The 26,395-nt window shown below is 40.3% G+C and overlaps 2 protein-coding genes and 1 long non-coding RNA gene across 11 annotated transcripts in view; 2 read left to right on the forward strand and 1 right to left on the reverse strand.

Moving 5' to 3' along the window:
- LOC115105310 (CAP-Gly domain-containing linker protein 2-like) overlaps nucleotides 1–22,720 on the forward strand; it is a 74,754-nt gene extending 52,034 nt beyond the window's left edge. The window contains exons 7-18 of one of the 4 annotated variants that reach the window (XM_029627218.2): nucleotides 8,158–8,261; nucleotides 9,208–9,268; nucleotides 11,135–11,185; nucleotides 11,934–12,299; nucleotides 12,397–12,978; nucleotides 13,292–13,349; nucleotides 14,578–14,661; nucleotides 16,240–16,396; nucleotides 17,214–17,373; nucleotides 17,929–18,120; nucleotides 19,232–19,294; nucleotides 19,641–22,720. In XM_029627218.2, the coding sequence (XP_029483078.1) occupies nucleotides 8,158–8,261; nucleotides 9,208–9,268; nucleotides 11,135–11,185; nucleotides 11,934–12,299; nucleotides 12,397–12,978; nucleotides 13,292–13,349; nucleotides 14,578–14,661; nucleotides 16,240–16,396; nucleotides 17,214–17,373; nucleotides 17,929–18,120; nucleotides 19,232–19,294; nucleotides 19,641–19,652 (1,890 nt within the window). In that variant the 3' untranslated portion in view covers nucleotides 19,653–22,720. Of the gene's footprint in view, nucleotides 1–8,157; nucleotides 8,262–9,207; nucleotides 9,269–11,134; nucleotides 11,186–11,933; nucleotides 12,300–12,396; nucleotides 12,979–13,291; nucleotides 13,350–14,577; nucleotides 14,662–16,239; nucleotides 16,397–17,213; nucleotides 17,374–17,928; nucleotides 18,121–19,231; nucleotides 19,316–19,640 lie in introns of those variants that run through there. The other 3 variants (XM_065007229.1, XM_065007227.1, XM_065007228.1) reach the window with 3 other exon arrangements.
- On the reverse strand, nucleotides 14,867–25,917 carry LOC135563780 (uncharacterized). The gene is made up of 2 exons (XR_010460496.1): nucleotides 25,658–25,917; nucleotides 14,867–16,382 (listed from the first exon to the last, which is right to left on the reverse strand). It is a non-coding gene; the product is annotated as an uncharacterized LOC135563780 (long non-coding RNA).
- LOC115105311 (general transcription factor II-I repeat domain-containing protein 1-like) overlaps nucleotides 23,187–26,395 on the forward strand; it is a 48,359-nt gene continuing 45,150 nt past the window's right edge. Inside the window, exon 1 of one of the 6 annotated variants that reach the window (XM_029627221.2) lies at nucleotides 23,187–23,292. In XM_029627221.2, the coding sequence (XP_029483081.1) occupies nucleotides 23,213–23,292 (80 nt within the window). In that variant the 5' untranslated portion in view covers nucleotides 23,187–23,212. Of the gene's footprint in view, nucleotides 23,293–23,556; nucleotides 23,951–24,034; nucleotides 24,137–25,672; nucleotides 26,300–26,395 lie in introns of those variants that run through there. The other 5 variants (XM_029627222.2, XM_029627225.2, XM_029627224.2 and 2 more) reach the window with 5 other exon arrangements.

A 26,395-nucleotide genomic window follows, 5' to 3' on the forward strand; every position in this document is an offset into this window, starting at 1 on the left:
ATACATGGAGTGTGCAACTTTCTTTATTTTGATAGTTAAAAGTTTATTTGCCGTTAGTCAGCACCTCCAGATAAACACATTTTTCTGGGTGTGCACCTGCTCGTGTTTTTTAATCTAGTAAAGAGGAAAGGAAAAATGTTCAGAGGAGACTCAAAAGCAAGATCAAGGAGTGCAAGGCAGCCTACAAAGACAAATTAGACAATGTTTTTAAAGACAATGACAGTAGGAAAGTCTGGCAAACCATCACAGGTTACAAACCAAAGAGACATTTTATGACTGTCGATAATGACCTTGTCTTTGCAAATGTTTTGAACCATTTCTATTGAAGGTTTGACATGGGTGATTTTACATCGCAGCATAAATGGCCATGGACAGTGTAGACAGCATACCAGCTGTTGATATACAAATCCCAGTGATGACGTCAAACAACACTTTCAACATGTCATCCCAAGAAAATCATACGGTCCAGACAGCTTCAGCAGGAAGGCACTCTGGGCATGCACAAACCAGCTTGCACTACCGTTCCAGAAGCTATTCCAGCTGTCACTGGACAGCGGGACAATTCCAGACTTATGGAAAAAGTTGCTGATTGTCCCAGTACCTAAAAACACCAGGCCAAAAGAAAATAACGACTTACGCCCTGTAGCCCTGACATCTGTAACTATGAAAACAAAAAAACCTCTGAGCCAGCCCACACATTCTTTAAATATGTAGATGACACCACTCTTGTGAGTTTTTCCACCCAGACCAAGGTTTTGACAGAGAAACTGTCAAATTCGTCCAGTGGTACGCAATTAGTCCAGTGGTGCGCAGATAACTTTCTTGAAATAAACGTTAAGAAAACAAGAGATTGAAATGGATTTTTAGAAGGAATGAAACTGCACTATCCCCTACGAAGTTCAATTGGGAATCCGTCGATAGAGTGACCACGTATAGATATCTGGGAATCGAAATAGACAAACTGAAATTCAATGACTGTATTCTTGCAAAGAGAAAGAAACTGCCACATACAATGTTTTTTTTACGCAAACTGAACCATTTTAATGTTGATTGCCATATCCTACAACTGTTTTATAAATCTGTCCTGCAGAGTGCGCTGTCCTTTGTTCTGACATGCGTCTTTGGAAACATACGAGCACAAGACCATGTCAAGCTTCAGCGCTTGATCAAGACGGTGGGAAGGATAATTAATATAGACCAATAATCAGCCACCAGTCTGTACACAAAACCTATTCTCCAAAAACTTGAAAGCATTTTACAGGACAGTACCCATTCCCTTCACTCAAAACTCAGTCGCAGCAGCCGTAAAAGTGGAAAGAGACTTCTTTAAGACAACCAGTGGCGCTTTTATAGCTCAATCTAATTCGTGCTGATAAAAAAAAAAAATCCATAGCTCTAACGGACACATGCTCAAACTCGCACACTTTTGACAGACTTAAACATCTGCAAATTACCGAGATATCAAAGTGTCACCAACATAAACCTAAACAATAGGCCTATAGCAAATGTAGCATATGGCACACATTTTTCAAATGCAAATAGCACTTTTCGGTAGTGCTCAAAGCATGCCATTCCCGAGAGCAGCATTTATTTTTCATCTCGAAGCATTGAGCCCAATCAGTGCTCCATGACAACAAAATAAATAAACAACAGTGTAGTAACAGAGTTGGCTAGTCCTTAGTTTTTGTGTTATGCTCATGTAAAACAATTTGGCTAATCTATATTTCCATATTTCCTAGTCACTTGAAGATCCAGGGGTATTAAATATATTGGAATAACTGACAATCTGACACTTGTTTTTTTAAATGTAAAGATATAGCCTAATCATATTATTATCTGTAGTAGAAAGGGATGGGTAAGAAGAAGCCTGCATAACCAATCCAAAAAGAAACATGAAACATCCATTTATGGCCAGCTATGTAAACTCTAACATTGACTTATCCTGCAATATGTCGTTCAATTGGTTATATTCATTTTGGCTCTTCTAATGCTTCTTATTAAGCAATTTGACATTTATTGAGATTAGTCTTGTCCTTGAGGCAGAACCGAGCGATTTCCGCTAGATGGGCCAAAATTGGATATATTGTAAAAATTTATGAAATCAGACACTTGCTTTTTGGTCTTAATTTAAAGTTAGGCCTTAGGGTTAGCAGTGTGGTTAGGGTTAAGGATGGGTTTAAAATCAGATGTTATGACTGTGGCTGTGCCAGCTAGTGGCCAATCTGCAGAGCTGCCTCCAAAACAATATGTGATGAAAATCACTAACCTGCGCCCCTTAAAGGGAAAGTAATTGAAAACTTTATTATCCCACCAGGTGGAAATTAATTTGCTTGTGTGCTTAAAAAGACAGTATATAAAAACGCAATCAAATTAATTTGAAAGTGTAATAGCCTACATATTTACAGTGAAAGTACAATATGCTGTACACTCACGTGACCAATAGACTATCCATTGTGTATATCAGTTGAAGTCGGAAGTGTACATACACTTAGGTTGGAGTCATTAAAACTAGTTTTTCAACCACTCCACAAATTTCTTGTTAACAAACTATAGTTTTGGCAAGCTGGTTAGGACATCTACTTTGTGCATGACACAAGTAATTTTTCCAACAATTGTTTACAGACAGATTATTTCACTGTATCACAATTCCAGTGGGTCAGAAGTTTACATACACTAAGTTGACTGTGCCTTTAAACAGCTTGGAAAATTCCAGAAAATTATGTCATGGCTTTAGAAGCTTCTGATAGGCTAATTGACATAATGTGAGTCAATTGGAGGTGTACCTGTGGATATATTTCAAGGCCTACCTTCAAACTCAGTACCTCTTTGCTTGACATTATGGGAAAATCAAAACAAATCAGCCAAGACCTCAGAAAAAAAATTGTAGACACAAGTCTGGTTCATCCGTGGGAGCAATTTCCAAATGCCTGAAGGTACCACGTTCATCTGTACAAACAATAGTACGCAAGTATAAACACCATAGGACCACACAGATGTCATACCGCTCAGGAAGTAGATGTGTTTTGTCTCCTAGAGATTAATGTACTTTGGTGCGCTAAGTGCAAATCAATCCCAGAACAACAGCAAAGGACCTTGTGAAGATGCTGGAGGAAACCGGTACAAAAGTATCTATATCCACAGTAAAACGAGTCCTATATCGACATAACCTGAAAGGACCCACAGCAAGAAAGAAGCCACTGCTCCAAAACCGCCATAAAAAATCATGGGGACAAAGATCGTACTTTTTGGATTAATGTCCTCTAGTCTGATGAAACAAATATAGAACTGTTTGGCCATAATGACCATCGTTATTTTTGGAGGAAAAAGGGGGAGTCTTGCAAACTGAAAACACCATCCCAACTGTGTAGCATGGGGGTGGCAGCATCATGTTGTCGGGGTGCTTTGTTGCAGGAGGGACTGGTGCACTTTTCAAAATAGATGGCATCATTAGGCAGGAAAATTATGTGGATATATTGAAGCAACATCTCAAGACATCAAGTTAAAGCTTGGTCGCAAATTGGTCTTCCAAATGGACAACGACCCCAAGCATACTTCCAAAGTTGTGGCAAAATGGCTTAAGGACAACAAAGTCAAGGTATTGGAGTGGCCATCACAAAGCCCTGACCTCAGTCCTATAGAAAACTGAAAAAGCGTGTGCGAGCCAGGAGACCTACAAACCTGACTCAGTTACACCAGCTCTGTCAGGAGGAATGGACCAAAATTCACCCAACTTATTGTGGGAAGCTTGTGGAACGCTACCCAAAACATTTGACCCAAGTGAAACAATTTAAAGGCAATGCTACCAAATTCTAACTGAGTGTATGTAAACTTCTGACCAACTGGGAATGTGATGAAAGAAATAAAAGCTTATATCAATTAGTATTTGGTAGCATTCCCTTTAAATTGTGATGAATGAAATAAAAGCTGAAATAAATCATTTTCTCTATTAATATTCTGACATTTCACATCCTTAAAATAAGTCGGTCTGGTCAGCATGTAACTGACCTAAGACCGGGAATTTTTACTCTGATTAAATGTCAGGAATTGTGAAAACTGAGTTTAAATGTATTTGGCTAAGGTGTATGTAAATGTCTGACTTCAACTGTATGTACACACACACTAAAGTTAATAAATATGGGGTCACTTAGAAAAAGAAAAAAAAAGCATATTTTTTCGTCCATTTAAAATAGCATCAAATTGATTAATTAGAAATACAATGTAGACATTGTTAATGTTGTAAATGACTATTGTAGCTGGAAACGGCTGATAAAAAAAAAAAGAAGGAATATCTATAGAGGCGCATTATCAGCAACCATCACTCCTGTGTTTCAATGGGACGTTGTGTTAGCTAATCCAAGTTTATAATTTTAAAAGGATAGTTGATCATTAGAAAACCTGTTTGCAATAATGTTAGCACAGCTGAAAACTGTTATTCTGATTAAAGAAGCAATTAAACTGGCCTTTAGACTAGTTGAGTATCTGGAGCATCATCATTTGTGGGTTTGATTACAGGCCCAAATGGCCAGAAACAAAGATCTTTCTTCCGAAACCTGTCAGTCTAAAATACCAGCCTCAAAGTCAACAGTGAAGAGGTGACTCCGGGATGCTGTCCTTCTAGGCAGTCTGAAGGGGAAAACATACATAATCCATGTCTCAATTTTCTCAAGGCTTAAAAGTCCTTCTTTAAGCTGTCTCCTCCCCTTCATCTACACTGACTGAAGTGGATTTAACAAGTGACATCAATAAGGGATCATAGCTTTAACCTGCTCAGTCTGTCAAGGAAAGAGCAGGTGTTCTTGATGTTTTCTACTCTCGGTGTATATCACTTGTAGACTAGCACAGGAAAGCAGCGCCACAGATGAAAGGGGAAACTAGTGATCAAACCTGAGTTAGTTAGTCGCTTATCTTTGGTAGAGCATGCGCGGCTTACCTTGCTCCCTCCTCCGACAGTCAAACAAACTGAGATTGAGATTTTTTTTCATGAAACTAACACAAAGTAATTTAACTAATAATAATGCAGTACTTTCCACACAAAGAAATATTGTAAAGTAACACTTTACTTTTGTTAAATGTGACGAGTAATATATTACTTTCCCAAGTAACTAATTCCAACACGGGTGATGATGATGGTAATTAGCCATAAAAGCCGTTGGGGCCGTGCAAGGACAGTGGTGACAGTGTGGCTACCTCCAAAATAGCACCATATTCCCTATATAGTGCACTTGAGTGTGAGCATGTCGTGTGCAGTGAAAAGGGGCATTTGAATTGACACCATATCCCCTATATAGTGCACTACATAGGGAATAGGTTGTCATTATACAGATGTAGGATCTTAAATTGATCACTCTTTTGTTGCTGAGAATGTTTTTGCACAGCAGGAAATGCAAACTTGTAGTGTATTCAAGATTTTAAAAGGCTTCTAAGGTTTGTAATTTCCACTTCAAAATATATCAAGCCCTACAAAAAAAATCCAATAATTATAATCCACATAATAATTCACATTTCCTGTTGGTGCAGGACTATTTTCCTGCTGTAAATAACTGGCTCAAATTAAGATCCTACATCTGTAGTTGCATGCTGTCACGGTCACTGCAGACTACACACTCACACCAGCCAAATCAGCAGCACCCACTCTATGACTCAACCAGGGAAATATCCTAATATGTCATCCCAATGAGTCTGCAGATGTTGATGAGTCACGCAATGACAGGGCTCTTGACTGAATTAAGAGAAAAGCAACTGCATATCTGTCAGACATATTCATCTGTTAGATATGGAAGTTGACAACATACAGGGCTGGTTTCCCAGCCAGTTTAAGCCTAATCCAAGACTAAAAAGCGTTCTCAATGGTGATTATCCACTGAAATAATGTTATTGTAGTAGTGTGTGCTGTACATCATTGGAACTGACTGACACACACAAACACACACTTGCAGGAAAGCATATCTAATGTGCTCTGGTTCGCCCCGGGGTGTGCTTTGAGTGATTCTCCATTGAAATAGTTGTTTTAGTCCAGGACTAAAAAGTATCTGTGTCTGGGGTTGTTCCATGTCATTTATATATATATATATTTACCTTTATTTAAAATTTCAGCAAGCCATGATACCCACCATCTCAGATTGTTCTGAAATCGTTTCTGTAGTTAAAAACAGATAAGATAAGTATTACGGAAACATTTTGTTGAAATATAATTTGATCTCTGAGAAATTAAGCTAATTGATTGCACCCAAATTGGCCATTTTAATTGATAGCATACAATAATTATTAATAATATAATATTCAATTATAGTACCTAACATCCAAAGTTTTTTTTAACGATGAGTAAGACAAAGAAATGGACAAAAGCCAACCACAGACCCTCCACACCCCACACCAATCCCACCCCAACAACCAGTATATACAGTGCATTCGGAAAGTATTCAGACCCCTTCACTTTTTCCACATTTTGCTACATTAACACCTTATAATAACATGCATTAAATAAATAAACATCCTCATCAATCTACACACAATACCCCATAATGACAAAGTGAAAACAGGTTTTTATTATTAACAAAACCATTCAGACTATTTGCTATGAGACTCGAAATTGAGCTCAGGTGAATCCTATTTCCATTGATCATCCTTGATATATTTCTACAGCTTGTTTTGAGAACACCTGTTGTAATTTAAATTGATTGGACACAATTTGGAAAGGCACACACCTGTCTATATAAGGTCCCATAGTTGACAGTGCATATCAGAGCAAAAACTAAGCCGTGATGTCAAAGGAATTGTCCTTAGAGTACTGAGACAGGATTGTGTTGAGGCACAGATCTGGGCAGGGTTACCACAACATTTCTGCAGCATTGAAAGTCTCCAAGAACACAGTGGCCTCCATCATTCCTAAATGGAAGAAGTTAAGAACCACCAAGACTCTTCCTAGAGCTGGCCACCCTGCCAAACTGAACAATCAGGAGAGAAGGGCCTTGGTCAGGGAGGTTATCAAGAACCTGATGGTCACTTTGACAGAGCTCCAGAGTTCCTCTGTGGAGATGGGAGAACCTTCCAGAAGGACAACCATCTCTGCAGCAATCCACCAATCGGGTCTTTATGGTAGTGGCCAGACGGAAGCCGCTCCTCAGTAAAAGGCACATGACAGCCCACTTGGAGTTTGCCAGAAGGCACCTAAAGGACTCTCAGACCATGAGAAACGAGATTCTCTGGTCTACGGTGGCAGCATCATGCTGTGGGGATGTTTTTCAGCGGCAGGGACTGGAAGACTAGTTACAATTGAGGCAAAGATGAACGGAGCAAAGTACAGAGAGATCCTTGATAAAAACCTGCTCCAGAGCGCTCAGGACTTCAGACAGGGGCGAAGGTTCACCTTCCAACAGGACAACGAACCTAAGCACACAGCCAAGACACCACAGGAGTGACTTCGTGACAAGTCTCTGAATTTCCTTGAGTGGCCCAGCCAGAGCCTGGACTTGAACCCGATCGAACATCTCTGGAGAGATGTGAAAATACATAAAAAAAAAAAAAATCCTAATAGCAGGAACAGCACCATGTAGTGGTCAGAACCTGGTAACATTAGGATGTTGGATGGGATACACAAAATTCACTGAGAATACATAACATAGGATGAAGAAACAAAATTCAGCGTCACAGCTCCATACTACTTGTCAGACTGATAGATTTTGAAAATGTGTAACTCATTGTTAGAAAAAGGTTTGGTCCTTTTATAAGAATCCTATAAATTAAAAGTGATGATTTGGGTGCAATCAATTAGCTTAATTCAGAGATCACATTATATTTCATCAAAATAATGTTGCAGGAATGCTAATCTTATATGTTCCTAACAACAGAAACGATTTCAGAACAATCTGAGATGGCGGCTGTCGAAAATCTTCTTTCTTGTGCTTTTTATTAAGGTGGAACGACCCTCTGGGAAACTGCCCCTTATAGTGTAATCTACAGACTTCACAAAGAAATCTACTCAACTTGACAAATAAAACATGATTCATCCATCAATGTTTCTTTTCATTGTACACTTCACTGTAGATGTAAACGAGGCCTAAATTAGTATGGGTAAGTGTATTTACTGAGAACTTGTCAAAGCACTCAGTGATAGCATGGTATAGCTCATCCCTGATATGTTTTTTTCTCTGATTACAGTATGTCACCGAGACTGAAAGCAACCTCCAGCAAGTCAAAACTCTGTTGGCAAGCACTCAGAAGGACAAAGTAGAGCTGGTCAATCAGCTTGAAGAAGAGAAAAGGTACATTGTCAGGGATTTCTATGGAATGATTCATTTGTGGCACAAAAATATATAAATACTAAATTGCTCAGAGCAATTGAATATATATATATATATATATATATATATATATATATATATCCACTTTCATGACAACAGGATATTACTATTGTCATTTCGGCAATTGAAACCAATGCTTAAACCTTCCTCAAGTGCGAAAATCCCCTCTATTATTCCATTTATGGTACTCAGAAGAACATTGCTAGGGCATTGTCATTTTCATATGCCCTGCTTTTAAAATACACATTTTATTAGCTAGCTGCATTAGCCATCTTTGGTAGAACTTTCAGCTGTGAATAGAATCTATTGTTCCAGTAAAAGAGATAATATGCGTCCCAATGGCACCCTATTCCCTATATAGTAATACTTTTTTCAATAGGGTAGCCATTTGGAACGGATCCATGGTTGTCGGTGCTGTGATCAGACCTGTGCCAAATACATATGTCAAACACTTTCACATACTTAAAGTGCGCTTCATTTAACCTGACCAGTTTTCAGGGTGGGAGTATTTAGCACTTTTGGGACTATTCCATTGCACAGGGCAAGCTCAGTCAAGTGTACCTCAAGTGATTGAATTGACATACTGTATGCAGTTCTTGAAGTGGGACAATGCTTTCCTATACAGTGTACTGAGTCCGACTCCTCTAATTTTTTACTGCTGGAGTACTGGCACCTTTTATGATGAAATGAGTACCCACACCTATTTAGTTCTACTTCATGCTCTGTCCGTATGTATTTGAACCAGGTGTGGTACTGTGTAGCTCAGTTGTTTAGAGGAGGGCTCAAATATGTATGTCAAAAATGTATGCAGTCACTGTACTGTAAATTGTTTTAGAAACCATTTGTTGGGTCGTGATGCTCTTCTGTGGCACTTCCCTGACACCTTGTGGCCGACGTATTATTACAGGAAAGTGGAAGACCTTCAGTTCAGAGTGGAGGAAGAGTCAATCACCAAAGGAGACCTTGAGGTATTTATCTACCATTTGGTAAAAAGCTTAGATCAATAGTTTGATAAACATGTTTTGAAGGTATGAGAATGTGTGTTTTGTAAGATTACTTTAGCAAAAGTGATCGAATTTTGCTCTTTCTATAGTGTAATGTGAAAGTTATTGAGTAGTAGGCTGGTAGCGATCGACACTATGATGCTCAGTTAGGTTAGAGTGACCAAAAGCTTGTGCCAAACATATAGTGATTAAAACAAGAAGTGAGAAAGATAGACAGGGACGTTTCACATTTTCAATGTTTAGGGGCGGCAGGTAGCCAAGTGGTTAATAGCCTTGGGCCAGTAACGGAAAAGTCACTGGTTTGAATCCCTGAGCTGACGAGGTGAAAAATCTGACTAATATGCCCTTAAGCAAGGCACTTAATCCTAATGACTAAAATGTAAATGTCTATCCTCCTCCAATCTTTTGACAACTGTTACAGAAAATCCCATGTGATGTGTATTTTTCACACAGCCTCTTCAATCTGTACAGGTTTCTGTGTCTTGTCTTTTTTTCTACCTCTGGTCTCTCTCCGTTCTCCTTTCCTCTCTGTAGACTCAGACGAAATTGGAGCATGCCCGTTTTCGGCAGCTTGAGCAGAATCTGTTCCTCGAAAAGTCGAGAGCAGAAAAGCTTCAGAAAGAATTAGAGGTGAATCGGGTAACTGATAGCCCATCCTAGAGCCCCTGCCTGTATCCATTTTCTTTGCTCTTCTCCCCTGTATCTTTTGTTTTGGTTGCTGTGGGACTTGCAGCACAAATCCTTATCATTCCTGCCCTGCACCTGTCTCCAAACTCAGTCACTCATACAGAAAATCCTGTCAGTTACCTCATCTAACGGCATAGACTACAATCAGAATTGGGTGCCATTGCCCTGATTTATTTACCAATGCCAGGAATGCTCTGTACAGATATTAGGTTTCATGTTGAGAGAAACAAATTTCAAGCCTGATGACTCACACTAAACTCTTCCGCTATTCTGTCGTTGCTAAATACTTTAGTCTGAGACTGCCATCATTGACGTTGTTTGTGGTGACGTGGGGCATTGTACAAAACAAAGTAATTTAACCAATCAGAGTATCAAAGCCAATGACGAATTTTCAAACCGCCACTTTACCTACGTGTGTTCTGGCTCTGACCCAACCCATAGGTTTCTGGACCAATCAGAAATCCCTGAATGTGTTCGCATTCGGTGATGGGTCAGAGAGGTACTCAGATCCAGACTCATTGCGGATAAGAAACGAATGTCTGTGGACGTGGTGTAGCGTTTGGCCGGAACAAGGAGTCTGAGTAGTCAGGCAAACAAATTGCACAAGTGTAACCTGAATTGATTATTTCATTAATGAATGAACAATTGGCCTCACATCCAATAGAAAACCTCTCTATCGCGTCTCAAATGGCACCCTATTGCCTATATCATGCACTACTTCTGACAAGAGCCATATGTGCTCTATGGGGAATAGTGTGCCAGACACAGCCTCTATCTATTTCTCTCTTGGCTCTCAGCTCTATTTCTCTTGGCTCTCTTTCCTTGTTCCTTTTGCCGCCCACTCACAAAAATCTTGTTTGAGTTCGCAGGGTGTAATGCTGGAGCAATTGTCAGCTGTAGTCAGCGTCGTTTCCACTGTTGATGTCGTAACTTTAGTTTATAAGGAGGTTAAATTGGTGGCATAATATTAGAATTAGCACCAATGTGAAACTTCCATTAAGTTCTGCTGAGGATCAAAATCTTGCCTTATACAGTTATGTACAGATATATACTGTCACACAATCATTTTGTGGTGAAACACACTTAGCACATTTGGGTCATGAATGTTATATAGAGCTACAAATATACTGATTTTACCTACAGGGAAGACGCAGACTTGATGCAGCACCATTGAGGTTGGGTAAGAGAACCAAGGTGAAACAAAATGGACTCGTCGTTTCGTTCAGCTATCTAAACTGTTTGATTCCCAGTTGTCTATTTTTGACGACGTTGATGTTGCGAAGTCAATCTTGCCTTTTTTGATAACTACTTTTCCTAGAAACCTATCAACTGTAGCGTTGATTTTGCCTCAATGGTCTGTATTAACATACTATGCACCCCGTGTCATTATGTCTGCTCTGCCAAACATGGAGTTCTGTCATTTTTAATTGGATGTTTGAAAATGTCACATTTTAATTGCTATGTGTGGTCCTAGTGATTGCCTATCTATGTGTAGTGTTATGTCTGGGGGTTTCTGTGTGGGCTTTGTGCATCTGCCTGGCTTCTTTAGTGACAAAATAGCAAAGAATGGCTTGCTTTCTTCTGATTAGGTTGTATTGCACCTGCTGATTTTAAAAGCTCAACTTGTTCTTGATGTCTGCGAGCAAAGCATTTCCTCAAACCAAGGGATTTCCACTGTAATGCGGAGCAGTCTGCTGGCCCAGCTTGTACGTTCATATGATTCTCAAAAGGCCTCTTTTCCTGGGCCTGCATGCTGTAATCAAGTATTTTATTTGGACGCTTGGTGCTTGAAAGATGCCAAAGACGTCATCCCCGTTACAGGACTGACAGTATCCGGTCATTCTGTTACGGGAACGATACTCCTGACTGTTTCAGTAATGACTCAAACCACATTAAGGCAATGATGGTCTCTCTCTCTCTCTCTCTCACTCTGCCTCCACAGCAAAGCACAGTTGAGGAGCAGAGCCGCGTCATGCAGCTGGAGGATGAACTGGCTCTGCGTCGGGCCGAGATCGAGGAGCTCCAGGTCCGGCTCCGGGATGCGGCCAAGGACGGGGACTCCACCCAGGGGCCGGTGGCCAAGTCGGAAACCATTCTGCTCCGGGAGCAGCTCCTGACGGCAGGCCGGGAGCACCACAAGGAGAGCAGCCAGCTGAGGGAGAAGTACGAGGCTGCAGTGGCAACGGGCCAGGAGGAGACAGACAAACTGAAAGCCACGGTGGACAAACAGAGCCAGGAGATCATTGAGCTGAAGCAGAAAGTCCAGCAGGCCTCTACAGAGAACATGGAGATGATGGACAACTGGAAGGTGAGAGGCACTATTCTCAGAACATAAAGGGAATTAAATTACTCATTTGGAAATGTAGGTTTCTCTCTCTCTCTAATCTTGTATCCCTCTCCTCAAGGTCAAGCTGGACACCCTGGTCAACGACCACCAGCGTTCCCTTGAGGACCTGAAGGCCTCGCTGTCCAGCATTTCAACCAAAGGCCAGGATCAGGAGCCCCAGGAGCTGAGGACCACACTGGAGAGCCTGCGCATGGAGCACCAGCTGGAGCTGGAGAATCTCAAGACCAGGCATGAGATCGAGGCAGCCATGCTGGCCAAGGAGCGTGACGATCTGCGCTCACGCCTGCAGGATGCCAAGGACCAGCTGGTCGAGAACAGCCAGAACTGGAATAGCCAGGCCCAGACGAAGGCCAGGAGTGACCAGCAGGCCCTGGAGCTGAGGGAGGTCTGGGAGAAGTTCCAGAAGGCCCAGCTGAGGGTGGGCGAGCTGGAGAGGCTGCAGGGGGAGCAGGACGGCGCCCGAGACAAGCTCCAGGAGCGCTTGGAGCTGGCTGAGAAGAAGATGGTGGACTACAAGGCCCTGCAGAAGGCCGAGGCCCAGAGTAGACAGGAGCTCTACAGCCTGGAGGAGAAGCTGAGGGTGACTGAGAACCGGCTGCAGGCAGTGCAGGATGACCACCACATGCCACAGGATGCCAACGTGAGTCCTCCGGGGGGATAACTGTGGTAGCATTGGTTGTATATGCTATGCTGTGCTCCACATGAGATTAGAGTCCTGTGACCCAACTATAAAATGCACTAATGTTGCGTTTAGAGCGCTAAAGGGTGCTAATGTCCTTATTCATGTGATATAATGCTAGCTTTCTAGAAACATTCTTTACACAAGTAAAATACTTCCACATGATATCCATGCTTTTCTAGTTCCTTGTGTGTTTCCATATCTTGTCCTTCAATAAACAACTAAAGCAATGAGTTGTCATGGATTTTAACTCTCAATTTTGTCTCCCTCTCAGGTTATAGAAAATAATGACATCTTGGAGGAAAAGATGAAGCTAAAACAGAATGTTGAAGGTATCGTAAATGTTAACCTGGCTAATTAAATTGTATTGTTACTGTAAACATATGTTTAGGAAAATGAGGATGGTTTTAAAGACCCTTAATGTCCAACCGCTGTTATAGTAAAGCATTTCAAATGTCAGACCTCTGCAGGCTTTTGATTGTACTTTGAGGACCTTGCATACCGTAAAACTTCAGTTATTGGAATCATCCGTTTTTATTCCCAGTAAGAAACTGCTAGCCCTTGGCTGCTAACAGCTGAGAACTGCTAGCTAACTGGCATGCACAAAACAGTCAACATCGGGTGTAAAGACAGAAATCGAGAAGGGTCTATCTGCAGACTGTGTTTACTAGATGCTGCACCCACTTACTTTATGCCACGCCAACTGCCATTGAGGCTGTTAGCTATCTAGCAGCCTCCCAAGTGGTGCAGAGGTCGAAGGCACTGCATCTCAGTGCTAGAGGCGTCACTACAGACCCTGGTTCGATTCCAGGCTGTATCACAACCGGCCGTGATTGGGAGTCCCATAGGGCAGAGCACAATTGGCCCAGTGTCGTTAGGGTTTGGCCGGGGTAGGCCGTCATTGTAAATAAGAATTTGTTCTTAACTGACTTGCCTAATTAAATAAAGGTTTATAAAAAAATAAATCTAGGACACCGGCACACAGTGTCCTTCACCCCCTGCTAAACACTGCTTTCCCATAGTTATTTTAACGTTACAGCAAAGGTATTCACTACCCAGTAGTGCCACGCAAGAGTTGGGTTGGCAACACTAGCTACGTACTTCCCTCGCCGTAAAGTTAACAGAACTGCTGGCGCAGGATTTAGTGGGTGCGGCATGTAGTAACCACAGTCTGCAGATAGACATTATTGCAGAAATCGTCCGATCGTCCTCGTGATAAAAGTAAGAACTGCCGAAAATGCACAGTCAAAGAGGAGAATAATTATTCTGTCAAGAGGCATACTAAAACAAAACAAACATGACACAGTGTGTGAAGGATAACACATTAGTGAAGGAAATGAAGAAATTCATTAAAATGCTGGAAGTGAATGCTAGAATTAAACAAAATGTACTATGCAAATGAGCAAAAGCTGTATGCGTTAAGGAAATAGAAGCCTTTCTCTAATAAGCGCCTGTTGTGTTCATTGATTTAAGCAAATAAACGCCCAGGCTTTTAATTGAAGTTTTACGGTAGTTAGATTCCAAGGTTTTTGACCAACGGTGGTTTTACATTTCTTTCAGAAACTATGGATAATCTGACCAAAAGAGAAAGAGAGGTCTCTACTCTCACATCACATGTTGATGCCCTCAAATCACAGATAACTGGTAAATGATACTGCTACGACTACGATATGTTGCGTAAAAGGTGAAAAGAGACTCTGCACACTGATGAAGACCTGATTGGTCTTCAGAGACATTGTCAAATAAATTCCCATGGGAGCATAGAATATAGTGTGTGGAGTATATCTCCACCTTTTATTGAACATTCTTTGATATCCAGAACCGATTCAAGTCAATAGATGTGTGTATGTATGTAATCTCTTTTTTCTATTTATTGTATTTTGCACTCCATGAATGTCTTGACAAATACGACACATTCATTCTCTATCAACTACATGTACAGTATTTGATTGCCTGAGAACATTTACTCTCAAATATATTGCATGGAAAAAAAAGTAAAGTAATGAAATGATAAAACTAAATGAATTAATAATAAAACAAATGAATAATAAAAATAAAACATTTCACTGACTGTCAACTGAATATACATATCCTTTTTTTTAAACAAAAATATAAACGCAACATGTAAAGTGTTGGTCTTATGTTTCATGAGCTGAAATAAAAGATCTCAGACATTTTCCATACGCACAAAAAATGTTTGCCAAGATAATCCATCCACCTGCCACATATGGCATATCAAGAAGCTGATTAAACAGCATGATCATTACACAGGTGCACCTTGTGCTGGGGACAATAAAAGGCCACTCTAAAATGTGAAGTTTTGTCACACAACAAAGTGCCACTGTTTTGAGGGAATGTGCAATTGGCATAGTGACTGCAGGAATGTCCAACAAAGCTGTTGACGGAGAATTTAATGTTCTACCATAAGCCTCCTCCAACGTCATTTTAGAGAATCGGCCTCACAACGACCGACCACGTGTGGGAGAGCAGTTTGCTGATGTCAACGTTGTGAACAGAGTGCCCCATGGTGGCAGTGGGGTTATGGTATGGGCAGGCATAAGCTACGGACGACAAACACAATTGCATTTTATCGATAGCAATTTGAATGCACAGAGATTCCGTGATGAGATCCTGAGGCCCATTGTCGTGCCATTCATCCACCGCCATCACCTCATGTTTCAGCATGATAATGCATAGCCCCATGTCGCAAGGATCTGTACACAATTTCTGGAAGCTGAAAATGTCCCAGTTCTTCCATGGCCTGCATACTTACCGTGTACAACAGCGTGTTCCATTCCAGCCAATATGGAGCACAGCCATTGAAGAGGATTGGGACAACATTTCACAGGCCACAATCAATAGCCTGATCAACTTTATACAAAGGAGATGTGTAGCGCTGAATGTGGCAAACGGTGGTAACACCAGATACTGACTGGTTTTCTGATACACGCACCTACCTTTTTTTAAGATACCTGTGACCAGCAGATGCATATCTGTATTCCCAGTCATGTGAAATCCATAGTTTAGGGACTAATTCATTTATTTCAAATGACTGATTTCCTTATATGAACTGTAACTCAGTAAAATCTTTGAAATTGTTACACTTTGCGTTTATATTTTTGTTCAGTGTATATATATTTAAGGTGCCGACATTGCAGTACTTGTTGGTCCAAACCAAACATTTAACTCTAAATCCTTCTCAAACTTCTTTTTGTCCACCAGCCTTGGAGGGCAAAGTTCGCTTGGGTGAGAAGAAGGGCGATGCCCTGGTCAAGGAGAAGATGCGCCTGGAGGCCGACCTTGAGTGCATGACCAAGAAGTCCCATGATGCATCGGGACAGCTGGTTGTCATTAGCCAGGAGCTACTGAAGAAGGAGAGGTCATTTAATGGCGAGAGAAGGAGGGAACACTATTGATTTTACACCACAGCTCAGTATTTTCCCTTTGAAATACGGAATAAAACATGGCAGCCCACCCAAAGCTACAAGATATAGCTTACATTCATCTGAAGGAGATTAGATGTTTGCTAATGCACTTGTATGAAACTGTCCCCCGTCTTTACACATACAGTATTTTGTGCTAGAGTCATGCGTTTTCAAAGACTGACAAAACAGTCGCAACTCGTCTTTGTGATATGCAGTCACTAGACGTATGCTAGACATCTGTTTTATGAGGATCAATCCACTTAGGTTAAAAGCAGTTAAGGTAATGGAGAAAATTAGCCTGATTAAAAGTAGGCCTAAAAGGCCTTTTCACCCCTCAAATCATTGCCTTGTCATAGCTGAGAATGCTATGTTACTTTAAAGTGTCCCATTCCTCAGTCTAAGGCATTTAGGGAGATTACGCACAGCGCTTAGGCCTGGAAATATAAGCAAACATTTATTGAAAGGACAACAGCACAACATTATGTATCTCAGTGACTCTTAGGGCACCTACGTTTGCAGTATTTGACTGTGTCAACTGCCTTTCATAGAGAAAAACAAATATGCCATGTATCATAGATAGTGAAACAACCCTGAATCTAGCCTGGGTGCCAGTCTCTTTCTGCTCTCTTGCCAACTCTGGGGAATTGTCATGCAAATGACACAATTGGAGTTGGCAAGAGCACAATCAGGTCTGGGACCAGGCTACCCTGAATCAGGAAGGCAAGGGTAAATCTTAACGGTACTCTTTATTGTATCGCCCCCTTGTGTCAGGAGTCTGAACGAGTTAAGGGTGTTACTGCTGGACTCCCCTCGCCACTCGCCCGGCCTGGACCGAGACCTGAGCCGAGAGGTGCACAAGGCTGAGTGGAGGGTGAAGGAGCAGAAACTCCAGGATGACATCAAGACCCTGAGAGACAAACTGCTCCTGCTGGTGAGAGGGGAGGGGCTGGGAGATGTCAATCACAGTGCTGGCTACGCATCACATTGTGTGTCCATCAACTTAGGGTTGTATTCACTAGTAACCAAACGGGAGTAAACAGGCTGAAACGAGGAGGAATGCTTGTTTTCTTTGTTAAACGTTTTGCTATGCTGTGTACTAATCAATGTGACACAGTTTGTTGTGTTCTCACAAAGATGAACTCTGGTCTAGAAGTAGAAAAGCTCTACGTGATTAAGATTATAAATGTTCCATGTTTCTTATTTAAAGTGGATACAGTATTTGGCTATTATTTCATTCATGTCTGTATCCTATATGATTTAAAATATGTTTGACTCTGTGTATTCATATCAAAGGCAGACCTAGCAATGACAGATGTAGCCCTCCACATTTGTCCAGCAATGGATTGAATAACTAAACAGGGTTGTGTTCATTAGGGCCCACAACTATAAAAGTCAAAGTAGTCTATTCCTGTTAAAGTCGGTTTTATTTATTTTAGTGCCTAACGAACACCCAGTTGATCCCTACGCTTTATATGTGTGTTCTCAGGGCAGGGAGAGGGGCTCGCCCCCAGATCACAGGCGCTACTCTATGCTGGACCCGTCGACCCTGGACTCGGAGGTGACACTTCTGCGCCAGCGGCTCATGAGCACAGAGGAGGCTCTGAGGGGAGCCCTGGAGCACAACCAGGAAGTGGACCAGCTGGTGCAGGCCATGCGCACGCACCCAGACAAGAGCGAGGTAAACTAGAACAGGACCACCTCTAGCTAGCACTTGTTTTGCCTTTCTGGGACAGATTTTGTTTTATAGTGACTATTTTGAAGTAGGGTCTACTTGCAATGACTGTGATTGTTTTTCCCTATTAAACTTAGTTTTTATCCAGAGCGACTTACAGTCACCCTAATTTAATGTAATTCAAGCTACAGTTGCAGGCACTAAAAGTTAGGCCGTGTCATGGTTTTGGCAGAACAATTCCTACAATGTGTGTGCAACTAAATGTGGCACTCTATCGTCTCCAAGTGGTGTAAAATACGTATGAAAAAATACATTAAAGTACTACTTAAGTCTGATTTTTTTTCTCTGTATCTGTACTTTACTATTTACATTTTTGACAACTTTTACTCCACTATATTCTGAAAGAAAATAATGTACTTTTTACTCCATACATTTTCCCTAACACCCAAAAGTACTTGTTACATTTCGAATGCTTAGCAGGACAGGGAAATGGTCCAATTCAGAGCATCCCTGATCATCCTTACTGCCTCTGATCTCACGGGCTCACTAAACACAAATGCTTCGTTTGTAAATGATGTCTGAGGGTTGGAGTGTTCCCCTGGCTATATGTAAATTAAAAAAACAGGAACATCGTGTCATCTGGTTTGTTTAATATAAGTAATTAGAAATTATTCGTATTTTTCCTTTTGATACTTAAGTACATTAAGCAATTACATTTACTTTAAACCCAAGTATTTTACTGGGTGACTTTCCTTTAACTTGAGTTGTTTTCTATTAAGGTAACGTTACTTTTACTCAAGTATGATAATTGGGTACTTTTTCCACTACTGTCATCTCCTTGCGATAGTTTGTCACAGAAACCTTTACCCACAATGGTAACATGAGTTTGATTGGAAAATTTAAAAAAAAACGTGTTTCTTGAACGGCAAGAATGTACCATGTAACAAAGTACTAACAACACTGCAATTACATTGTACTTGCCTTTGTAACAACCACATAAATACATGGTTTCAGAGTAATTTAATATAAAGTGGTACCGAAGGATGTTCGATACAAAAGTCAGGATATATGAGTTTGAATAGTGTAAATGCACGCTTCTTTCATGAATCTCTTTCAGGTGCATGGTGGTGCAAATTCAGCCAATGGAATTCATCAACAGAATACTTCCTTTACTCAAGATGTAGGTATTAATTCATCATAATAGCACATCAATCACACATGTTGTATGTCATATCAATTACATTTATCTTAAGTCTATAGATCAGTTAATTAGTCACTGTCTAGAGATTTACTAAATGCCATTATTGCCATTCCCACAATGAGTTGCATAAATACAACATTGACAGCCGGTTTACCTAACACAGATAAAGACTAGTTCTAGACTTAAAAGCATGCTCATTAGAGAATCTCCATTTAAAATGCTTTTTCTTCTAAAACAAGGCATAATCTGCCCTAGATTAATACTTTGACTGATATGTATTTGACACATTATTTGAGCTTCTTCAATTTGATGGCTTGCTCCCCAGGAACAACACTGATATAGGAGAAGAAGAGCTCATCTTGAATTGGAGAAATACAGAGGTACATTTTAAAAGAAGAAGTCAGTACGACTTGGGACTAGCACGCCACTGGACTCCAGACAACATTTCCTGTTTACAGTTACTACCAAAACAATGTCGCTCTATCTCAATATGTACATTCATCTGTTGCAAAAAAGAAAAACACCCATTAGCCAAACTTAAAACAGCGTGAAGATACTGTAAAATGGTTGACAGAGGTGAAGAATTATAGGTATGACTTTTGAAAACTGATACATACCCTGCCTACATAACCAAGGATGGTATTGGACATTTGGGCATGAGATAACCTTTTATCTTAGTTTATTAGAGATCGTGACCCTATGAGCCTTGAAGGATGAATTGTGACTCCAGAGAATGAAATGACTCTGGTGTCTGATTGAAAACAAAGATTAAGAATTTGGCCTCAATCCATCACTTTTTGTTTTATTTATTTGCCACAATTATTTTTTTTAATCCTTCTTTGATTACTGTAGCTGATTTGACCAGTGACGTTCAATTTGCTTCATAGCGAACATGCTCTGTAGTGAACATGTGAATGAAACGGGGATGCTGCTGGATTTCATCTGATGTTGTATCTACATATGAATATAGCTGCATTATCTGAAACCTGTGCATACTGTAAAAGTGTATTTAGTCAACTGAACCAATGCAACTTGGTGCCGTATGTGCACCAAATAGCTATCAGTTTAATGGTTTACTCATTTGAACTAAGTAATCCTTAATTCCACTGTGGCTTTGTTTTCATACACGTGAGGGGGGAAAAAGAAGAAAAAAAAGTCTTAACTTCCTATTGTTGATCATTTATCTAAAGAAAGTTCAACCTAGATCAATGCCTTGGGATCACTTTGTCCTTTGATTCGAGTAGGCCACTCAACGGCTGTTTGGAGCACAATGCAAACAATGGAACATTCAAAGCTTGTGTCCCAAATGGAACTCTATGACCTATATAGTGCACTACTTTTGACCAGAAAAGTAGTGAACTATATAGGGAATAGAGTGCCATTAGGGATGGATACCTACTGTAACTGCTTCCTCCATTCTGGATGATCCCTCCCTTCTGGATGTAATCACAATGTACAGAATTGATACGTTATCTCCATTGAACAAGCCAACAGGGAGATTCTAAATGCAGTCCATTACTGTATTCTTGGGAGATTAGTTGATATTCTGTCTGCGTCTCGAATGGCACCCTAATTTCCTATGTACAGTGAGCTCCAAAAGTATTGGGACAGTGACAAATGTTTTGTTGTTTTGGCTCTATACTCCAGCCAGCACTTTGGATTTTAAATGATACAATAACTATGAGATAAAAGTGAAGACTGTCAGCTTTAATTTGACGGTATTTTCTTTCCTTATCGGGTGAACCATTTAGAAATTACAGCACCTTTTGTACATAGTCCCCCCATTTTAGGGGACCTTAGGTATTGGGACAAATTCACTTATGTGCATTAAAGTAGTAAAAAGTTAAGTATTATCGCAGTGCTAGAGGCGTCACTACAGATCCGGGTTCGATCCCAGGCTGTATCACAACCGGCCGTGATCGGGAGTCCCATAGGGTGACGCACAATTGGCCCAGCGTCGTCTGGGTTAGGGGAGGGTTTGGCTGGGGGAGCTTTACTTGGCTCATCGCGCTCTAGTGACTCCTTGTGGTGGACCGGGCACCTGCAGGCTGACCTCGGTTGTCAATTGAACCTTGTTTCCTCCGACGCATTGGTGCAGCTGGCTTCCGGGTTAAGCGGGCGGGTGTTAAGATTCGTGGTTAGGCGGGCCATGTTTCGGAGGACCCCTGACTGGACCTCCGCCTTCCGAGCCCGTTGGGGAGTTGCAGTGATGAGACAATGTCGAAATTGGGGAGAAAGGGGGGTAAAATACAACAACAACAAAAGATTATAAGAATAATATTAATAAGTTCAGTATTTGGTCCCATATTCATAGCATGCAATGACTACATCAAGCTTGTTAGATGCATTTGCTGTTTTATTTTGGTTGTGTTTCAGATTGTATTGTGTCATTTTGGAGTCAATTTTATTGTAAATAAGAATATAATATGTTTCTAAACACTTCTACATGAATATGGAATAGCTAATCCTGAATGAATTGGGAATAATGATGAGTGATAAAGTTAAACGTACAAATATCATACCCCCAAGACATGCTAACGTCTCACCATAACAATAACAGGGGAGGTTAAGCATTTTTGGGGGGTATGATATTTATGCCTCTAACTTTTTCCCTCATCATTATTCATGAATCAATCAGGATTATCCGTAATCATGGTAGCGTCCAGATTAGTGTAGAAGTGTTTAGAAACATATTCTATTCTTATTTACAATAAAAATTACAATACATTATCTACCATTAATTTCTATTGGGCCCAAAATAATCTGAAACACAACTAAAACAAACAGCAAATGCATCCAACAAATGTGTAGAGTCACAAGCTTGATGTAGTGATTGCATGCTATGAATATGGGACCAAATACTAAACTTTTGACTACTTTAATACACATATAGGTCAATTTGTCCCAATTATTTGGGTTCTATGTGCAAAAAGTGCTGTAATTTATAAAAGGTTCACCCGATATGGATGAAAATACCTTCAAATTAAAGCTGACAGTCTGCACTCAAACCCGTAGACATTGTATAAATTAAAATCCAAAGTGCTGGAGTACAGATCCAAAACAACAACAAAAGATTGTCACTGTCCCAATACTTTTGGAGCTCACTGTGTATTGTGCACTACTTTTGACCCGGGCTCTACCCCTGGTCTAAAGTAGTGCACCATTTTGAATGCAGACTGTCTTTGGGAGAACATTATTTTGATGTGACTAATGTGGAATGTAAGACTTGGGGATTGACATTTCATGGGCAAAGTGTAGGGCTGGCCTCTGGTCAGTGAAACTGAAGCTACAAATTGTCATTGGATATTGTATATGGCCTTTTTCAGATAGGAAACACTTCGTACCCTTAATGCTGTAATGATTTCTGAGATTGAGTCATTAAATGTTAACAATGTGGGCAAAGGATTATGGTGTTTTATTTAATGTGGACATATTTTCTGATGTGTTAAGCATTTATTCATGTCGTGTGCAGACTACGTAATGAGCAGCTGACCAATTACGTAAGGCTTTAGCTCTGGGTTAACTGAGATTAGGCCTTTATTGAACACCCATTTACAATTTTCTCACTCACAAATAAATCCTGTTTGTAGTTTTCTTACCTGCTGGACATGGGCAGACACACACACACACACAGCTTGGTGACTAATGGTTTCACAATAAACATTTGGCTCAGTTGTGGAAGTGATGTATCCTTCATGGGAAAATGGCCATGATAGAGGCTGTGAAGCCCAAAAAAGCGCAGCAACAAATGTTGTGAAGGTGTTCAGAAATGTACTTCTAAAAGTGGGACCAGACAGAGTACAATACTGTACTCAAACACTAGAGGCAAAGTAGGCTGCTATTCATGATTTATGCACTTGGCCAATGTCACCAAGGATATGAAGTGAGCTAGATCACATGCAAAAAGGGGCAGTTTGGACACTGCTCAGGTGGCTGACCAAAATAGTTCACAATTCAACTCTTGATGATATACAGAGGTAAAGTATTGTTATCATATTACATGTTGAAATTGTATATTTTAGGTGTTCCTTTTTCACTATAGTTGAGTCAATTCTAAAAAGCATCTAAATTAATTTACCAAATAATACATTGTCCATTATATATAATCATCCTTTATAATACATTATATTAGTCCCAATTAGTTTTAAGACCAGTTTTTGTGCAGTCAAGTCTAAATATTTAGTTATTTAGTTAAATGTTTAATGCGGAGTGTGATATTTGTTTGTTTGTTTTTACAACAGGTTTAACTCACGACCCTCTCCATGCGAGTTTCCCCCCATGGTTTCCCAGAGGTTCCTTAATCCTAGCTATATGTAAATTACAGCCAATAGATGCTGTTGTTGAGTTGGACCGGGATTAGTGGAGGCGAATGAGTTTCAATTTTACTGGATTAGCTACAGAACAAAGAAACGGGACACACTCCACTGTTAAAGAAATAGAAAAATAATCTCGGTGATAACGTTTTGCTAACTAATTTTGTGCAGTAATGCTTCAGATTACAAGGTTTCGAAACCCCGATATTAATGCTAGATTTTAGATGGGAATTCTACCCAGCAATTTCGGTTGGATTAAACGGGGAATAACCATATTCCGGGATTGACAGTGTAAAACAATTTAAACGTTGATGTTGGTAAGGTATGCATCATGTTATTGTAACATTTATCAACATTCAAACATAAAACCGTGTCTTTTGTATACACGTGACTTTTTATGACTGAACAAATTGTGAAATTACAGATTAGAATTCTGGGGGAGGAGATGGGCCAGCTCGATTGAACCTTCTCGCTATTTCCATAGCTAGCTAGCTAGATGCGGACAATGGTATGAGCTAAACTGTATTTATGTTGCTAAATTGTGTATTTGATATGTGTACAGCCAACTGAGCAACATAATTTCGCAGAATGATACGATGTACGACGAGTCTTGGTTGGGTGTTCGCACGGATGGTTTAGCTAACGTTAGCAAGAAAGCGAATTTAGCTAGCTAGCCAGCTATCCGGTCATTGTTTTGTTGCCTGTTATTAGCTCAAACGGGTGGCATATTACATTTTGTGTGTTGAGTATAAATTAAGACATTTTTCAAGAGCACGTCAACCATTTTACTTTAGTGAAAGCTTACTGGTTAGCTACCTAGCCAGTTTAGCTAGCTAATTAAATTAGACTCGAGCGTTTTGTTCAATCTTGTCAACGTGAGCTAGCAGGCAGCCCACATATACATTGGTTAAAAAACACTTTCACAACTGTCGTGCACAGTTTTCTCTTCCCAATCTCATCCACTATTTTTGCATTGATACTAACTACTCCTCTGTAGCTAACGTTAGGTAATTAGACTACATAGGTAGCTACAGTCAGGATTCAAAACTCCCCAATGTAGCTAACCTGGAGTAGGGCGTGTGGCTAGCTAGTGTACTATAGCCAGCAGATTCTGACCCAACTGATGTTATGATTGTTTAAACTGAGCTGCACTGGGGTCGACGGTATTCATTGTTAGATTAAGACAATGCGGAGCAGGCACGAGATATAGGTCGGTAAACGTACCTGCAGGGATGGGATGTGCCACTGTTATGCAAATTTGACCTATATCCAAACTGATACATTAAGAAGATTGAAATACTGCTATTTTACTGGAAAACTGTCCTTGTTCTAGGGCTAGATTGTAGAAGCCACCACTGCCATTCCAGCCAATCAGCTCCTTTGTTGTGGAATGCTGTGGGTACTGCTAGCTAGCACGAGGATGAAAAGGCAGCTTTCCAGAAAAAACAGCAGTCGTTCAATCTTCCGTGTTTAACAGTTAGGATAATGGGCCAAATCGGAGTACAATGCCATTTCTAAATCACTGGATTGAGGTATGTTTTCGACCCAGTGCAGCTCAGTGTAAACAAGTGTAACGTTAGGGTCTTAATCTGCTGACTAGCTAGTTTATTATCATGTCATGAACATATCACTGAAGTTCACCTCAAACAAGCTTCACATGCAGTTTACCCAATGCATGCATTACCCGAGACATGATGTAAAAGCAGCTAGCTACAGTAACCTATGCCATGCCAAAAGTTTCTAAATTATATTAATTTAGTAGCCACTCTTATCATACCTCTAATTGCTCCTGTAAATCGCTATGTGCCTGGCAGAGGACTTGTGGTTACTGGCCCAAAGATCTTAACTGCTAGGCTACCTCAGTAAATATACCTCAGTAAATGTTACAAGTAGGGATGTGACAAATGGACAATTTTACTTTAAGGTGCTACACATAGGATATTTAGGAATTTTTGGATTGTAAATTAAAAAATGTCCATAATATATCTGCATCAATAGTGGAATGATAGTGTTTCACAGTCTTACTTACCCACCAGTGTTGTGATATTCATCTATTGATTTCTCCTGCTGGTCTGGCATCTCAAAATGGGGAAAACTGTTTTGAGTTTGTGGCTGTGTTGTCTAGGGAAATCGGGTCAAGTGGCCAGTGTAGAAAGCGCTCTGTCATTTCCTGGTTGCTAAAACTTGTACACGGTTTGCTCAATTGCCACTTGCGTGAGAACATTGCTGTGAAATGTATTTTCGATTTCAATAACAAACCATATAGTTTTTACAGCTGTTTGAAGCTGGTGGACCAAAACTGAAAGTAAAAGGCGCGAGTCTCTGCCAAATTGCAGGGGATGAGGGAGATTTGTTTTGAATGCAGCCTAGTGGTGTTGTAATTCACCGATCTTCCATTTAAGGTTGAAACTTTTTTAAAATTGGTTTTCCTTTTAAACAACAAGAAAATAAACATACAATTCCACATCAATTCACAATGCAGAATAATGGTTATATTGCATATGTATTAGAGGTCGACCGAATGGACGATTAATTATGGCCGATTTCAAGTTTTCGTAACAATCAGTAATCAGCATTTTTGGACACCGATTATGGGCGATTACATTGCAGTCCATGAGGAGACTGAGTGGCAGGCTGACTATCTGTTATACGAGTGCAGCAAGGAGCCAAGGTAAGTTGCTAGCTAGCATTAAACTTATCTTATAAAAAAAACAATAAATCTTAACATAATCACTAGTTAACTACACATGGTTGATGATATTACTAG

This window comes from Oncorhynchus nerka, linkage group LG22 (genome assembly GCF_034236695.1).
Source record: "Oncorhynchus nerka isolate Pitt River linkage group LG22, Oner_Uvic_2.0, whole genome shotgun sequence".
Lineage (NCBI taxonomy): Eukaryota > Metazoa > Chordata > Actinopteri > Salmoniformes > Salmonidae > Oncorhynchus > Oncorhynchus nerka.